Source organism: Elephas maximus, chromosome 18 (genome assembly GCF_024166365.1).
Source record: "Elephas maximus indicus isolate mEleMax1 chromosome 18, mEleMax1 primary haplotype, whole genome shotgun sequence".
Taxonomy (NCBI): domain Eukaryota; kingdom Metazoa; phylum Chordata; class Mammalia; order Proboscidea; family Elephantidae; genus Elephas; species Elephas maximus.
Genome location: NC_064836.1, coordinates 28,051,995 through 28,069,968, shown reverse-complemented (window position 1 = coordinate 28,069,968; position 17,974 = coordinate 28,051,995). Strand labels below are relative to the sequence as shown.

The 17,974-nt window shown below is 42.8% G+C and overlaps 2 protein-coding genes across 11 annotated transcripts in view; one reads left to right on the top strand and one right to left on the bottom strand.

The window, feature by feature from the left end:
• The window catches only part of GART (phosphoribosylglycinamide formyltransferase, phosphoribosylglycinamide synthetase, phosphoribosylaminoimidazole synthetase), a 40,948-nt gene extending 25,499 nt beyond the window's left edge, over positions 1-15,449 (bottom strand). For 3 of the 6 annotated variants that reach the window (XR_007513877.1, XM_049858535.1, XM_049858536.1), the window contains exons 1-10: positions 14,188-14,354; positions 11,371-11,466; positions 10,631-10,805; positions 9,052-9,163; positions 7,915-7,983; positions 6,457-6,582; positions 4,717-4,804; positions 4,413-4,498; positions 4,014-4,182; positions 1,696-1,927 (exon numbers count right to left, since the gene is read on the bottom strand). Coding sequence is in view for 5 of the 6 variants with exons in the window: in XM_049858535.1 (XP_049714492.1) it covers positions 1,696-1,927; positions 4,014-4,182; positions 4,413-4,498; positions 4,717-4,804; positions 6,457-6,582; positions 7,915-7,983; positions 9,052-9,163; positions 10,631-10,805; positions 11,371-11,466; positions 14,188-14,332 (1,298 nt within the window). In the remaining variant the exon portion in view is untranslated. Of the gene's footprint in view, positions 1-1,695; positions 1,928-4,013; positions 4,183-4,412; positions 4,499-4,716; positions 4,805-6,456; positions 6,583-7,914; positions 7,984-9,051; positions 9,164-10,630; positions 10,806-11,370; positions 11,467-14,187; positions 14,372-15,340 lie in introns of those variants that run through there. The other 3 variants (XM_049858532.1, XM_049858533.1, XM_049858534.1) reach the window with 3 other exon arrangements.
• Positions 15,450-16,283: 834 nt separating this feature from the next.
• Positions 16,284-17,974, top strand: part of SON (SON DNA and RNA binding protein) — a 32,555-nt gene continuing 30,864 nt past the window's right edge. For 3 of the 5 annotated variants that reach the window (XM_049858527.1, XM_049858528.1, XM_049858531.1), the window contains exon 1: positions 16,285-16,422. In XM_049858527.1, the coding sequence (XP_049714484.1) occupies positions 16,346-16,422 (77 nt within the window). In that variant the 5' untranslated portion in view covers positions 16,285-16,345. Of the gene's footprint in view, positions 16,423-17,974 lie in introns of all 5 variants that reach the window. The other 2 variants (XM_049858529.1, XM_049858530.1) reach the window with 1 other exon arrangement.

The following is a 17,974-nucleotide window of genomic DNA, read 5'->3' as shown; positions in this document are numbered from 1 at the left end:
TACAGAGCAGTTCTACTCTGTCTATAGGGTCGCTATGAGTTGGAATCATCTCAACAGCAATGGGTTGGTTTTTTAGGGCAAGTCCTGGGATCTGCAATGTGTTTTAAAAATCTCCCTAGTTGATTCTATGGCATCACCTCCACTGAAAACCATGGTTCTAACTTAAACTATTGCTTCCAAAACCACTTCTCACAGGCAGCTACATAAACTGTTATTTTGCCACCATCTTTCTCTGCTCAATTTTGACACCAGAAGGAGTGCCAAAATCAAGGCAAAAAAGTGAAAATTAGGGTTATGAGAACTCTACAAAGAAATCTCTGAACACGCAAGCTGAGTTCTTACTGCAGTAAGAATTTATGCGTTTTCTTACAGTTGATGACTGTAAGAAACAAGATTAAAAACTATGACCAGCTAACGACATCCAGTGCTTGGTTCCATCTGCCACAGCTCAGGGTCATCTCGTATGAGTGGTCCATTCAGAGATCACGTTCATGAACAGCACTGTGAATTCAGTAGTCTTACTGGGATGCAGTGATAAATGAAGAAATACGTTTATTAGAAAGAAGCTACTCAACTAGAGTTGACAACGTAGCCAGTTAACTCCAATCAAATGAGCAGCCAGCCTCGGGTCGCCTTTAGGTAGGAAACAAAGTCCTACTGGTTTGGAAAACTTTCTTCCTTGGTAATAACCAGCAGTTATGCCCTTTCATTTTCTTCATCTTTAAGCTTAAAATAAAGACTGGAATTAAGACTGCAGTCTCTTGAAATAGGTCATTTTAGTGAAATATAGTTATTTCAAAGTGAAAAATGAATTTTAGCATGATATTTTAATGTTCTTGACTCTGAAAATATTCCAATGTTTAAACTTTAAAAATCTGCCTCTCAGTAACAGTATTTATAGCTTGAGTTAAAATCTCATTTCTTCCTAATATATTTTTGACCCATAAAACCCAAAGACTCATTGCCATTGAGTTGATTCTGACTCACAGCGATCATATAGGACACAGAACTGCTCTACAGAGTATCCATGGAGTAGCTAGGGACTTGAACTGCCAACCTTCTGGTTAGCAGCTGAGCTCGTAACCACTATGCCATCAGGGCTCCTTATGACCCACAGATGTACTTAATGAACAATATTAAATGGGATATATACTTAAACAATCAAAATGTCCACATCTGCAGTTAACTGTTTATTTTTACAAGAAAACGATTGTATATACCAATAAATGAATCAATAAAGGGTCAAAAAATGCATTTCAGTAATAGATATAAACATACAGGTAGTGACCAAATGGAACTGCCAAAATTCACACTATAATCAAATCAAGTACAAAAGTTAGATGACCGAAACTCTCATCTTGAATTCTCTGGACAAAAACAGGAACTACAATTTAAATAAAAAAATACATCAATGATATTCACATACTTGACAACTGAAGAGAAAAAAAAAAAAATCCTTAATATCACCATGATTCAGCCAAACTTCAGACATAAAGGGTTACCATGAAACTTTTCCATTTCATTTGAACACCGCAACCAGTTTTGTTTCAAAATAAATACAGTCTAAAGATTAGGTCAGTCCACAGAGAGCAGAGAATACAGAGTAAGGTGGTACAGGGTCAATGGAGTTTTCCACCTGGCCCTCTAGGGCAGCTCTAAAACTGTGCTATAGTCACTTCCAGAGAAGAATTTTACCCGGGCTGCTGGAGGAAGGCTAGGGCACGATAGCCAATGTCCTTCCTATAAACGGCTCCCTCAAACTTTATAGTAGCCAATCCCTTCTTGGCCTCTTCAAGTGCTGATGGGAGATTTTCCCGGATGGCGGTTACTGTGAGGACTCTACCCCCGTTAGTCACCACTTTGCCGTCCTTCAGGGCAGTGCCTGCTTGGAACACCTCCAGTCCTAACGCTTGAGCCTCAGGAAACCCTATAAGAGAGCACATTTTACCTGTTACCCGAAATCACAGTATTTCACACTCGTAAAGTGATTTTCAATTCTCAGAAGTTCCTTTTTTAATTCTTCATCACATTTAAACCCATCTTCACAAGAATCCTCTCAGGCAGGAATAAAGGCAAAATCAAAACCAAACCCACTGCTGTTGAGTGGAATTCTGGCTCATAACGACTCACAGGACAGAGTAGAACTGTCCCACAGGGTTTCCAAGGCTGTAAATCTTTTTGGAAGCTGACTGCACGTGCAGCTAGTGGGACTGAACCTTTCGGTATGGCAGCTGAACGCTTAACCACTACAGCGCTGGGACTCCTGGAATTAACGTAATACAACAGTAATTAAAATTGGTTTCTTTTTCTCTCTGTTCTGCTTTAGGGTGATAACTACATTCCTAAAAACTTGGGCTATCATAAATTTCATGATTATACTCTTAGTTTTTCTGTTCATAAATCCCTAAAAACCACTGTTGCTGTGAAGAAGAAAATGAAATTAAGGCCTCTGACGTTTCAGATTTGAAAATACAAGGTTATTAGAACTTAAAAAACAAAAAACTATATATACATATAAAACACAAACATCACTGAACAAATCCTGCATTCAACATCTATTTTTCACTGAAGAGTAAAAATTTTTTTTAATCATAGCTGTTCAGGTAAAGTTGCTTTCTTTTTTTATAACTAATAGAATCAATGCAGCATAAAACATATTCTTAAGTAATCCTTCCCTTAACATGTCAACTATGACATTTTAAGACAAATTTGATTTAGGTTCTGGGCTCAGCATAAAATCCCTGGCTTCATTTTCTTTCGAACTATTTTTAAGCTTTTGGGTAAAATTTTACACTTAAAACATTATTAGACTGTAATTTCTGTGTTTTAAAATGACCAAAGTAGATTGCTTATACAAGGATAACCTCTTAATTAAAAAACAAACAAAATCAAGCAAACAAAAAACTTCCTTATACCCTTAGTTTTTCTATTCCCTTTCTGGCATGTTGGTTGCATGACAAGATGACTTCTTTAATTTTTTGATAATTTTTTAAAATATTCACAGGCATCCAATACAAAAGTCTGCTAAGGTGGAAATGACTGTTGTAGATTTGTCTGAATCTTAGACAAATTTCACCAATATAAGGGATGTTGGTTCTATCCTTTCTTCCTTTGTCCATTTCAAAAAGCAATTAATTCCCCACTGTCCCAGTTTCTACATGTGGGCTTCCCAGGAAGACTTGATGTCTTGGAAAGACAGTAAACGGGGTGTTGGCTGGGTATTGGGGGAGGCCAAACTACAGCTTGTCAGGGGTCATAAAGCTCTGCCTTTGGAACGGGAATTTAATTGGCATTTTAAAACACTATTTGATTTAACATCATCTAACTAGACCCCTTACCTCCTGTAAACAAAAGGCTATACTTCTGAAAAGGAGACCTGGTGGCGCAATGGTTGAGCGCTCAGCTGCCAACCAAAAGATCAGCAGCTCAAACTCACCAGTGGCTCTGTGGGAGAAAAGACCCAGCGATCTGCTCCTGCAAAATTATAGCCTAGGAAACCCTATGGGGTAGTTTTACTCTGTCTTGTAGGGTTACTATGAGTCGGAAGTGACTCAATGGCACCTGACCACAATTACATTGAAATTGTTTGAGTTCTGCCACTCAAGTGACTATTGGACACAAACGACATGAGGCTGTATGTATCTGTTATCATTCAGAGACCATGCTTCTAAAACGTTATTGATAAAGTTTACACTAATGTTCCTCTGACTCTTACATATTGCTGTTTTTTCCCTGGCTCTGGGTGGGTGGGTGACACTCTGAAACCTTGATGAGGCTCATGTAGGTCTTCTTTTTGCAGGAAAAGAAACGGATGGCAGCTCTTTGAACACAGTGATTCTGGATATTTGCACACACACATCCAATAAGCAACGTGGTCATGTTAAGGACCCCTGAAAGGTTTTGGATGGTTTCGGAGCCTCAAAAAGGTGCACAGCATGAGCATGGAAGGGGTCCCCCTGTGGCTCTGGTCACCTGTCACGCTGTCAGTCACTCTCTTCCTCCTTGATACTCACCTGTGATCTCCACACCCTTGGTGTAGTCTCCAGGATAACCTTTGCTTGCCATGACGACAGCGATGGCGGTGCGGTGTTCCAGCCAAACGGGCAGAGCTGTGCAGAGTAGGCCGTCCAAGGTGGACTGGATCACTTCATAAAGGTCACTTTTAAGAAGTGGGAGAATTACCTGGACGGACATAGTCAACACGGCAAATGAGACAAATCTTAGTTTTCCTTAGATATTGTATTCATTGGGGTACTAGAAGAACTTGCAATATTTTTCAAAGGTAATTTCCTTCCAGGCCGATAAATCCCAAAACAAAAGCACCACCACTCTTCTACAAACTAACACTTTTATATGTTTCTATCATATGTCATGTTTTTAATCACATACATAATAATATTAATGTTACTCACTTGGCACTCTGGGTCACCAAAACGACAATTAAACTCCAGAACTTTTGGGCCATCCTTGGTCAGCATTATACCAGCATACAAAACACCTTTATTAAAAAAAGAAAAAAAAAAAGGGATCTGTAATGAAGATATTGTATTGCGACTATGAAGTCTAGAACATAAACTTCTAACACTCAAAATTCTAGAATAAACATAACAAATGTTACAATAATGGTCGGTTAAAAGGTAGTGGAAAAGAAATAGTTTTGCCAAAGGTGCTGTGTTACCCTATAAATAACGTCTATAACGGTGTCATTGCTCTCACCTGTGTATGGCGTGCCCGCCTGCTGCATGCCATCCACTGTCCTCTGAAGAATAGTATTCTTAATTTTTAGTAACAAATCCTTAGAAACCTGGGAACACAGATACACGTAAATGTCATGGATGTTATTTAAAAAAAAAAAACCATCTCAAATAGTATCACTGAAGAATGAAAGCAGAAAATAAGAACTATCATTTATTGACTACCTGAGATGGGCTGAGTACTTCAAATTCATAAACTTTAAAAATTCTCACAATGACCCTATCGAGTATTTCAGCTTTATTTTGACAGGATAAGAAGGAAGAGCTCTGAAGTAAAATAATTCACAGTCCAGGCCACACAGCTAGTACTGCCATCTCCATGTCCCTGTGCTTCTGTGTGCACAATTTGCATGCACACACACCCTTTTCTTTTACCCTGCTCCTCATTGCCTTGGCAAATGCATGTTAATACTTTAATTTGTTAAGTAATGAGTGTTCTGGTAAATTAGCACAAGCAGAGGCTGGATTCCATGATTAATGCCAAGTGAAAGCAGTATCAGCCTCCATTTCAGGACTCGGCTGATTGTTTAATCACCTCTTACCACTAAAACTACAGGCTTCCAAAAGCATATACTCTTAAAAGAGCTCACCAAAAATAGTTCCCTTAAACATAATGATGGAAAAAAAAAAGTCTCTTTTCACTCTGAAGCTCCTTTGTATCCATCTAGTACATTCTATGCAGAGTTCACAAGTATATATACTTAAGAATCTGAGTTAATAAATCTAACTGTCAAAATTAAACTCGTGGACGGTTCTTAAATTAAAATCACCATTACCAAATGTAGTTTCAATACTTACACCCAAACCAAACCAAACCAAACCCACTGCTCTTGAGTCGATTCTGACTCACAGCAACTCTACAGGACAGAGTAGAACTGCCCCACAGCGTTTCCAAGGCTGTGAATCTTTACGGAAGCAGATTGCCACATTTTTCTTCTGCAGAGCAGCTGGTGGGTTTGAACTGCCAACCTACCAGTTAGCAGCCGAGAGCTCTAGCCACTGTGCCACCGTGGTTCCTTCCAATACGTAAAGTCAAAATAAAAAATCGAGTTATGTATAGTTTTGTTTTCGATCTTTTAACAAAGAAAAATATCTAAAAGGCGCTGTAAGTACAAACGATCACGACTATCATCAGTGAAAAGGGGTGAGTTTCTCAAGTGCTAATTTACTTATAACAAGCTCAACGCAGATTTCTCATACTGTCCAGAAACTGCTGGAAGCACACTTTATCTATCCTTTATGAAGCAGTAGGACCAGAAGAACAAATTATGATTTCACTTGGTTTTCAACTCATGTCTCTATGACACACACGCATGCACCCATGTACACATACACATTTACTGAGCACTTATGTCCTGAGCCCTGACTATCTGAAGATGAAGAAAAGATTAGACCGCAACAGGCTCCCATGGATTAACAACAGGATGTTGGGAGGAGGGGTTTGAGAGGATCTGTTCAACTGGCTTAGCTTCATTCTTCCAAGGCTTTTAGCAACAGAAAAGGATAGTTTTAAAGACAGGGCCACTAATTACCGTGACAATTCCTCCACGAAAGGAGATCAGAAGAGATACTTCACATCTAATAGAAAAACCGACTTGTTCATTAATAATTTACAAAAAAACAAAAACAAAAAAACCCCAGAAGAAGAGCTCTTTGAGAAGATCACATATTACTGAATTTCAGTCAGGCCGCTGCGAAGTACCTGAGGTGCTGGGCAATAGGCTCCCATGCCCCCCGTGTTGGGGCCAAGATCTCCTTCCAGCAATCGCTTATGGTCCTGTGCTGGGGGCATAGAGGCCACAGTTCTTCCATCAGTGAAACACAGGCACTACAGAGAAAACAAAACAGTCCACTCAGTTAAATGCCAGAAAAGTAAAAAAAATAACTTACTAAGACAAATTACATATATTTTACCTACTCTTGGCCCTGGTGGTGCAGTGGTTAAGCATTTGGCTACTAACCAAAAGTTCTGCAGTTCAAAACCAGGCACTCCTTGGAAAACCTATAGGGTATTCTACTCTGTCCTATAGGGTCACTAGGAGTTGGAATCTACTTGATGGCAATGGGTTTGGTTTTTGGTTTTACCTACTCTTAAAGAAAAGTTTCTTATTTGAAGCATAATGAGTTGAAAAATAAATAACCCCAAGGTACGTACATCAAAAACCAGAAGATGTTGTATATTCGACTTCTGAAGGATCTGCAATTTCTGAGCTAGGTTAGGGAAAAACGAAGCTACTCTCAAAATAAAATATTCCACCATTAAGCTTGCTGGCACTAGAATCTTATTTAAGGTGGCTTTATTCCACTATTTATCATATAGAGAGCTTTGTGAAACAAAAACCACTAATGTTTGGATGAATCTAGAATATCAGTGTGTGAAATGTTATTGTGCTCCCCCACCAGTACAGGAGGGACAATTAAAAGAGATGATAAAAGTTCTCTGTGTGTTTGCATTCCAGGTATGGAACACATATAAATTCCTTTGTAGCTGGGGGGGAGGGGAAGGGGGGCTTCGGTTTCAGATGAAGCAACCAGGGTAAATCAAGTCTTTTGGGGGCTCCTAAATCAGATAAAACAGCTTCTTACAAGGTATATGACATGGATTGAATTATGCACCCCCCCCAAATATGTATCAACTTGGTTAGGCCATGATTCCCAGTATTCTGCGGTTGTCCTCTAGTCTGTGATTATAATTTTATGTTGAGAGGATCAGGGTGGGATTGTAACACCACCCTTACTCAGGTCACCTCCCTGATCCAAGGTAAAGGGAGTTTCCCTGGGTGTGGTCTGTACCACCCTTTATCTCTCAAGAGATAAAAGGGAAGCAAGCAGAGAGTTGGGGATCTCATACCACCCAGAAAGCAGCAAAAGCAGCACCAGGAGCAGAGTGCATCCTTTGGATACAGGGTCCCTGCACCTGAGAAGCTCCTCGACCAGGGGAAGACTGAGGACAAGGACCTTCATCCAGAGCTGACTGAGAGAGAAAGCCTTCCCCTGGAGCTGACGCCCTGAATTTGGACTCGTAACCTACTTGACTGTGAGAAAATAAATTTCTCTTTGCTAAAGCCATCCACTTGTGGTATTTCTGTCATGGCAGCACTAGATGACTAAACCAACCACCTAGGACGGTATAAAAGCCAACAGCGAGAAGTATACGTACAGACACCTCTTCTCCTTCGAGAAGCTCTTCAATGACAACTGTTTCTCCAGCTGCTCCAAAAGCTTTGTCCTAATTGTAGGTTTTAACAACAACGACAACAAAAAGTCAGTAAATTTCTAAGCTTTTAGCCTTCACCTAGTTGACTTCTGCATTTTCCACCATTTGTATTACGACCCAGTATGCTGGTAGCTGCCTGACCTGTCCTTTCTGAAAGCCTCAGTGGAATAAACGAATGCTGATTTTCAGTGTGGCAACAATGCAGAACTGGCACTGGCACAGATGAAGTGATCACATTACTAACGCTTTCCTGAGGTTTGGCTTTCAAGTTTCAAATATTTTAACAGGAAAACAGATATTTTCATTATCGTCATATAATCCTTACTCCCAATTAGGTATGTCTGTCTACAATAATCATACCAAAATACACCTCTGAAGGCAGATTTGTATGACGGAAGAAAAACCCACAACAGCCAAGATGGAGCACAAAAGAAAAGCCAAGTGTATTACTTCGTTGCTCTGTTCCTCTTAGGCTTGGGATACACAGGACATGTACTTTTGTCCTCACAGCTGATTTGAGAATTATATACTCTGTAGTTTGAGGATTTTCTGTCTTTTGAGTAGCAGACAACAAAGGATGCTAGAACTTATTTCAAAAGAATTGAGTCAGATTTAGCCACCAGTGTAGATCTACAATACCCTTTTACAGAGATGGATTGTAATACACACTCTACTGCGAAAAATACATGACCTGTGTGTTTGCAAGATGTGTTTCCCCCCATCTTGAGAGACATTTATTTATCCAGAAGGACAAACACTGTATAATCTCACTTATACGAATTGTCTAGAATGGGCAAGTGTATAGAAACCAAAGTATAAAAGTGGTCACGGACAGCAAGGAGGAAGGGGAAAAAGGAACTCAACTGCTCAGGGGACACCGGGCTTCTTTGAAGGGTGATGGGAAAATGTAGAAACGGATGGCGGTGATGATTGGAAAACACGATGAACGTAATGAACGTCACTGAATCGTACAAGTAAGATGTTAAAATGGCAAGTGTTTTGTTACATATATATTTACAACTAAAAACAGTACATCCGGCGTGAATAGAAAACTGAACTTTTCCAGAAAAATCAAGCTACCTGCATGATGTCTTGGACGGCTTTGCAGGCCTCTTCTTTGCTCTTTGCAACGATCACCCCTTTCCCAGCAGCGAGACCACTGGCCTTCACAACCAATGCAGGGAAGTCTGCACTGTGAAGACAGATTAAACTTCAACGTCCAACAAATCCTCACTGTTTCAGGTTTTAAGTCCCTTGGGTTTTACAATGATGTTACTGCGACCACTGTGGCGTATCGTGATTCTGATGTCCTTCCCAGCGGGATTTTTTCCTACACGTTCCTTTACAGTTGTGACTGTAACACTACATTCAATTTTGCTTTTTTTCACTTATCATGACATCACCTAAGCTTTTTCTGTTATGAAAACAATCTTCGTAAGAATAAAACAGATGTATAGAGTGGATGAAAATCGACTGGACAGCAGTAGGTTTTTTTTTTTTTTTTAATAGAGGAAATATGGAAAGGTCTTTAAATTACAAAGTAGCAAACCCTATGCTTATTCACTTAGAAAACGTGGTTATATTAAGACCAATACAAGGATGTAGACACAGATCATTTCTGGAAGTCCACATATAAAGCTGCTGCTGGTAGCTTCTTCTGTTGAGTGGGGCTGGGGATCTGGAAAGACGTAACCAGGGCATCTGGCTACTACTAAATAATCATATTCAGTGTCTGAGAAACCCTATAGAATCATCATAAGGAATGAAATTGATTCAAATGAAAGAAAAACACACCAAGTCTCAGGAAGACGTGTCAGAAAAAAAAGGGGGGGGGCAAAAGAATGTGTCTGCCAACATTCACTAATTGCTCAATGTTTTCCACATTAGAGAACAAAGGATGTTTGCCTTTAAGATTTAGAGCTGGAGTGATGGCAACAGACCAAACGATAATTCGTCACCCTGGTTAATTATTTATGACAAAAAAATCAATGCCCTTTATGTTGAAAACACTGCTGTTTGTCAATCTGGCTGTGAAAAGAGCACAGTACTGCAGGGCGGGAGGGACTTCGTCTCTAGGAAAGACTCACTAATTACTCATTACTGTAGCGTGAATTCCGACTCACAGAGGTACTATAGGACAGAGAACTGCCCCATTGGGTTTCCAAGGAGCGGCCGGTGGATTCGAACTGCTGACCTTTTGGCCATAGCTCTTAATCACTGTGCCACCAGGGCTCCTAATCGGAAAATCATCTTTCTGCAAGGTCACGAGATCGTATAAATACACGTGAACCAAAAAACACCCAAACCCATTGCTGCCAAGTTGATTCCGTCTCATAGTGACCCTATAGGACAGAGAACTCCACCAGAGCTTCCAAGGAGCACCTGCTGGATTTGAACTCCCAACCTTTTTGTTCAGCAGCCGTAGCTCCTAACCACTATGCCGCCAGAGTTTAATATAGGTGTAGGATCCCATTTTATTCTGATATCAGTAAAAGGTGACCTACCCAATATTTACTGTGAACTTCTTTTTTTTCATAACCATACTCTAAATTTCTGACTCAGCATAAGCACGTACCATTACATTTTGAACATAAAAGTGATCCATGCATTTAAATCTCACAACAAAACAACTGCCCTTCCTAGGCAGCCCGCGATCTACCTCATGATAAAGCTGCAGGCTTCTTCAGGTTTGGTGAAAGCTCTCCATTTTGCAGTTGGGATTCCATGTTGATCCATAAACTCTTTGGCAAATCTTTTGCTGGACTCTAACTGAGCCGCTTCTGCTGTGGGGCCAAAGCATCGCACACCTGCAGATGTCAGGTTACCAACAACTCCTGTTGAGGAAACGAGGAGCCTTAAGTGAACCAAGTCCTCTCCAGGGGCTTTTCACACTGAAGACAAAGTAGGATTTAAACCAAGTTTCCATTTCCAGGCTCATCTGGACAAAGCAGATGAACAGCTATGTTTTTCAAGTCGTCTAATAAATATAAATGATAACGTTACTAACACGTGACTCAAGTTCAGCAAACGTCGTTATATACAATTACAGAACTTATTATATGGATGCCAGAATAGAGCAGAATGAAATGAGACCGAGGACTGAACCCAGCCCACTTTTATCTACCTTATATATGTGTGACAGTACCCAAAGTTGGCTAAGAGTCAGGAGACCACTGGCACACACAAAACGTTCCCTAGGGTTACAAATCTGACCTTGCACTCATCTCGTTACTGTCTGAGAAAAGATCTAGGATGCGTAAATTTCAGAAGAGTGAAATTTCTTTCCCAACGTGACACTGTATTAGACGTCCTCATCTGCGAACGTGAGCCAGAGTAGAAGATCTTAAACCTCCCGTAGACACTGTACATGCTGCAACAACAAACAGACACAAACTTTACCAGCAGCCAGAGGCGCCTCTGGTCCAACAACCACGAATTCTATTTTCTCATCTTTGCAGAACTGAGCAAGGGCGGTGTGATCGCTGACGGAGATGGCTGTCAGGGAAACAAACAAAACAGCCCACGTCATTCACAAGCACTTTTTGTTTAATTAAGTGTAAGGCTAAAAACCAAGTACTGTCTTTTGGTATGCTTGTTACCTGAGGGTCTTGTTGTTATAGAGTCTCACTGTGAGAAATTCAGAACAGAGAGCATCGGGCTAACCAACGAAGCTCAGTTTTCTGCCATCACTGTAGCCAGCTAGAAGAAAATACCAGCTAACCTACAAAAGAGCTGTAAAGTGCTCTCTTGATCGCGGTGTTCACATCACCAGTGTCGACTACATAGCAAACAAAGTATTATCACAGAACATACTTGGAACTGGTCTTTTAATGTCATTCAGTTAAGATTTATCTCTCTTGATTGTGGTGTTCACATCACCAGTGTTGACTACACAGCAAACAAAGTATTATCACAGAGCATACTTGGAACTGGTCTTTTAATGTCATTCAGTTAAGATTTATCAAGAACCCACTATGTGCTAGGTAGGAACTCTGGCAGTGCAATAATTAAGTGCTTGGATGCTAACTGAAAGGTTGGCCGTTGGAACCCCCCAGCTGCTCCGTGGGAGAAAAGACCTGGCGACCTGCTCCGGTAAGGGTTAACAAAAACCACACCCATTGCTTTCAAGTCGATTCTGACTCACAGTGACCCTACAGGACAGAGCAGAACTGCCCCATAGGATTTCCAAGGAGCAGCTGGTAGATTCAGAACTGCCAACCTTCTGGTTAGCTGCCAAGCTCCACTGCGCCACCAGGGCTCCCCTGTAAAGGTTACAGCCTAGGAAACCCTATGTGGCAGTTCTACTCCATTCTATAGAGTTGTTATGACTTGTAATCAACTCGATGGCACAGGACATGTGCTACGTGTTTAGTCTTCCAGACTCAGACGAACTAGGAAGAAGGGTCTGGCGATCTACTTCTGAAAATCAGCCAACGAAAACTATGCATCACAGTGGTTTGATCTGTGACCAATCATGGGGATGGTGCAGGACCAGGCACCATTTTGTTCTGTTGTGCACGGACTGCCATGAGTCAGGGGCTGACTCTCTGGGCAGCTAACAAACACGTGCTAGATAGTATCGTAAACACTGGGGCTAAGATATTAACATAAACAGGGCATCTACACTTACGATGTTTACGTTCCACTGTGGCAAAGCCAGGTAACTAACATCTAAACGAGAAACTACTGGGTATAAACAGATTGCACAAATGTGATATGAGATGAATTGGGAGGCTGTTTTCAGTTATAATGATGGTTCTCTCTGAGGCAGAGACATTTAGGCTAAGAACTGATGGACGATTTTAGTTAAGACCCAGTTCGCCTCTTCAACCTAGAGACCAGGTAAATTTTCTTTTCTGATGCAGCTCTAAGTAACTAGCAGTAGCACTGGCCACGTACCAGGCCTGGGTCCCACAGACGCTCTCTGCCTCACTCTAACTAAACTACCATTCTTCAGTTGGCTGAAGCCTCAGTGACTCCGCACATACCTATATGGGATGGGGCAAGAGGTAGTATCTGCGATGCCTAAGGTACATATCCAGAAAAAGTCATGAGTTCTCAACCCACAGGAACTGCTTGACTCAGGTAGGGATGGAGTACCGTGTACCCTGGGTTAAGAGCTCCATGTATAATTGTGCTGAGTAGAGCCAACTACATCAGCATGTGCTCAGTAAAAGCGAGAGTACACATCTAACCTCGGCAGCTGCCAGTGCTAGCAGCCTTATGACAATCTTAGGAGGCTCTGATGGGTATCATGTTTTAATAAAGTGTACCAGTTCTCCAGTAAACAGATTCAGCACTGCACCTCACCCCAAGAGCTAAAACCCCAGGGAAGCATGCATTTTCTTCGTTGTTTTTTTCTTAGTACGTGCCACATAGAGTACTTAGGCAGTGTGGACAGGATGCAAAATCAGATAGAAAAGTTCCTTGTCCTTACGCAGCTTACATTCTAGTGGGTGGGTTGGGGGTGGGTGGAGAAAAGACAGACAATACAGAAGGAAAGAGTAAAAATAAACAGTGGCTCATGACAGAAAACAAATGAGACGGGGTGGAAACTTGCTGTAGTTAGAAACTTCAGGAAAGGTCTCTCTGAGGTAACATTTGAGGCCCGAATGACGGGAACAAATGCTGAGTCCAAGAGAGCTCTGTTTGGGAAACTGGCAGGAGAGCATGGATGAAGCACAGTGAAAAGAGAAAAAAGGGACATAAAAGAAAAGGCTGGAAAGGCAGAAGGAAGCCAGATCACAAAAGGCTTTGTAAGACACAATAAAGGGTTTGAGCTTTATTCTAGTTGCCATGGGAAGCTGCCAAAGAGTTTAACGTAGTGTGTGAACTGATCATTTTTATCAGTGGAAGGGATAAGGGTTGAGATCTATTATGGAATTAGAATTACCAGGATTTACATTTTCAGAGAACTGCTCAACTTTTCATTTCCAAAAATAGACATCGAAATGCTTCTAATCTACTATTAAGTACTTGTTACTTTTTCGATGAACGTGTTTTATAAAATATGGGTTTAAGGTAACCTAAGAGAAGAAAATGTCACATCATGAAGAATAGAATACCTTAGGCTTACTACACATGCAGATATTCAAATTACCACGTAACTTTTAAGGCTGACAAAACAAAAACATCTGAATAGCAATCTATGGCCAGAGGTGGCTGACAGCGTATCACAAACCATAACTACTATTTCCCACTTTAAAACACGATTACCAGCATTTGAAATCTTTTCGGAGCAGGCAGTGCCTGCATTTCCTGGGGCGACCAACACTTGTTTGACATGATGAGACTGGGCAAGTTTCCAGGCCAGAGTATGTTCCCTTCCTCCATTGCCAAGGACAAGCACTCGGGCTGCCATGGTTGTCTGTGAAGCAGGAACTCTGAAGAAAAACACACGCTGCATAAAGAAAACCACGGTTGATATTTTAGAGTGCACATCTTTTAGAAACCACGATTTGCAAATGAACCCTGGGATTCATTTTTGAATAAAAAATTGAGATTCATAAACAGAGAAACGACTGCACTAGGAGGGCATAAGAGGTATTTTCAAGGAAAATGCATGGACTGAAATATCTGAGATAAACTTATCCTTAAATCCAGATAAAGGACTGCATTTTCCTGGAATAACAGGTGCAGTGAAGGAATAGATCAGGAGCCCTGGTGGAGCGGTCAAGAGCTCGGCTGCTAACAGAAAGGTCGGCAGTTCAAATCCACCAGCCACTCCTTGCAAACCCTATGGGACAGTTCCACTCTGTCCTATAGGGTCGCTGTGAGTTGGAATCGACTCGACAGCAACAATTTTTACTTTTTAACAGTTAATTACGAAACAGCATCACTTAGCCCGAAACGATCTACATCAGGGTGGTTCGGAGGCCTGGGTTTTGGTTGAGACTCTGCCTTTCATTAGCTGGGAGCCCCTGAGTAACTTAACTACCCTCCTCGGGCCTCAGTCGCCTTATATTTAAAACGAGCAACTTATAACCAGAACAAGAAAGCCGGGTAAAACTATTTCCAACCCTTTGCTGAATAATAAAAACAGAAACCAATTACAAAAGCGGACCTAATTAATCTGCTGCAGACAATGGGTGCATAGAAACAAAACACCATAAAACGGGCACAACAGCTTAAGTCTTGGGCCTAAGAAAACATAAATAGACAAGAAAGTTAAAGCCCTGACACCACAGAAAGCAGGAAAGGTGATAAAGCCAACGTAAGCCCCAGGTAAGAGCAAGGGAAGAGCACGTGGCCAACCTCCACCCCCCACATTGGGAAACAAAGACGAAAATCCCGACGGCCACACCCGACACCGAGCAGCCACACCAAGCACAAACGTGCTTTCTCTCAAGGCCGCGGCTTGCTCACGCACCGAGCTGGCGGCCGCGCTCCGACTCGAACTCACGTCGGCGCGCTCCGAGCCGGACCGCCGCGGCGGAAGTCAGCCGGGCCGGATCCGACGCGCACCCTCCCGCCGCCCGCGCTCCTCCCCGCCCCGGGCGGGCGCCGCCGCCTCATTGGCCTGCTCTGCGCTCGGTCCCCGCGGCGAGGTAATCCAGTGTGGTTCCCGCCCCCGGGCGCGGCCAGAGCCTGCTCTTGAGCAAAGCTGTCAAGCGGCGCACGTTCCGAATGTGACACTAACACCGGCGCCACGTAACGTCGCCGCTGCAGCCCGAGAGCCTCCCAGCTCTGAGGAGGGGGCGCTGCTAGCGAGGGTCCGCACTGAGCAGCCAAAGCGCAAAGTCTCGTGACGCGCCCGGCTTTGAGAACCGGTCGCTCAGGACCTCCGGCCTCTGGCTAAGATTGAGGTCGATGATAGGCTGCAATGGGACAGGCGGGGTGAAAGCGTGTTCTCCGCATTCTCACAATAGGGGCGCGGGCTGGCCCGTGCTTTCCTGGATGCGTCTCCCTGACCGAACAGAACTTGGCGCCACACGGGGACGCCTGTAGGCCCCATGTCAAAACATTTCCCCCTTTTTCATAGCATTTAATCTCGGGCATTTAGTCGCTAAATAAACCTATTAACCCCTTTCTCCGGCCCCGCCCCCCCCCAAAACAATGTTGGGGACTGATAAGCGGACACAGTCGCCTCGGGAGAGGTTTCTCCTGTAATGGCGCCTGCGTCAGACACTAACATGGCGGACTGAGCCGTGCGCGGCGCAAACGTCAGCAGCTCTACCCCAGCCGCTCAGGAACAGCGGAGGAAAGTGGAACCGTGCTCACTGATTGGCTCGACGGCAAAGCGTGCCTGTGCCATCGCTCTTACAGGAGCCAATCAAGAAGCGGAGAGACGGAACTGGCCGCAGCGCCGCCTCCCGAGGCATGCTGGGAGCCTGGAGGACTAGCGAGGAGGAGCTGAGAGAACGGAGCGGACGCCATGGCGACCAACATCGAGCAGATTTTTAGGTCTTTCGTGGTCAGCAAATTCCGGGAAATTCAACAGGAACTTTCCAGGTAAACGATTCCCAGACTGTTCTCGTCCCAAGGGTCCGTTAGGGCCCATTGTAGCTTTTCCTGGGGCTTTTCTTCAGAGAAGCCGTCGTTCCTCGGCTCGGGCCCCGCTACAGCCCCGCCTGGGCCTGGGATCCATTTTCCGGCTTCCCCTCCCCCCTCCGCGCTCTGCTTCCCTGCGAGGAACTTGGCCCTTTCCGCGGTGACCCGGGCTCCCTCATTCGGGCCGAGTTACGATGCTGGCGCTTCTCTCCCGGCCGGCCACCCCCTAGGCCTGAACGCCTCGCAGGCCGGCTTGTCCGCGGCGGCCGGGCCTAGGCCCCTCGGCTCCGCCTCCGCCGCTCCCCTCCCCCTCTCGGCCGAGCTGGCCGGCCGGTGCCGCTGACCGGAGAGGGTCTCCAACGGCCATTTCTTGGGTGATCTTCAGCCCGCTTTGTTTTTGTAATCTTCAGACGGTTTGGGAATGAGCATTCGTTAATTGGATTATTCGGGCCCCAGCGTCTTATGATTTCCGTCCGTCGACATTCTGATGAGACTGAAATGAAAGTAGCTGAAATTAGTTAGGTATTTTGTAAAAATATTTGAGGTGAGGATGGTAGGGCTCTTTGGGGTATGAGTCATTTTTTAATTTTAACAAGTGGAAAGTGGGCTTATGTGTGTAGTTTGCTTTTTCTTGCCACTCGTGCCCCAATTGACATATTTGACCAACCCGCTACTTTTACTGTCGCTGATACATGTTCTGGAGTTTAGGCTTGATTCCACGCAAATAGAAAGGGAAGTGACTTCCAAAGAAACAGTTGTTTACTCAGAGAGGAAAGTACTGTGGGTCGTGTTGTTGTTCAGTGGTTGTCTTAATATTTTTGCTTTGTGTAAAATACTATTTTCAAGTGTAGAGATAGGAAAGAAAGCTTAAGTCAGATATTTGAGTTCGAATGTTTTTGCTAGTTGTGTGTTAAAAGTAGAGCGTATGAGCAGTGAGTAAACTTGAAAATAAAAGCGTGATTGTAAATTAAGTGTCCGAATTAACATGAGATTATTGGGGCAATGGAGTAATATTGCTAAAATTGTCCAAAGTGTTATTTTTGCAGATGTATTGTTTTTTAGATGGGAAATGTATCTGCTCATTATATGGTTTTTTAAAAAAATTATATGCTAATGTTTTTAGGATAATGAAAGAAAACTTGAGCAAAGGGAATGTAATTTCCCTGAAAGCTTTTTAATAGTGGCATGCAGAAAGTCGTGTGTTTGCTTAGTGTGTAAGTTTTGCTTTTGTAAGTAACAAAAATCAGTTTTTTATTAGAAAATAAATATTATTGTAGAATATTTAAAAGAAAGAAAATGAAAACTACCCGTGTAATTATTGGTGTTATGCCCCTTTATTTTCCTGTGCAGATACAGATCTGTAATTATATATATGTTATGTGCAATGGGATTGTTTTTCTTTGTTTTGGTTTTCACTTAATATATAAACAAGTTTGTCATACCACAATCTCGGTAATCTTTGGCAACATTGTTCATGGCTGTGTAGAATTCCATTGTGGGAATGTATCGTTGG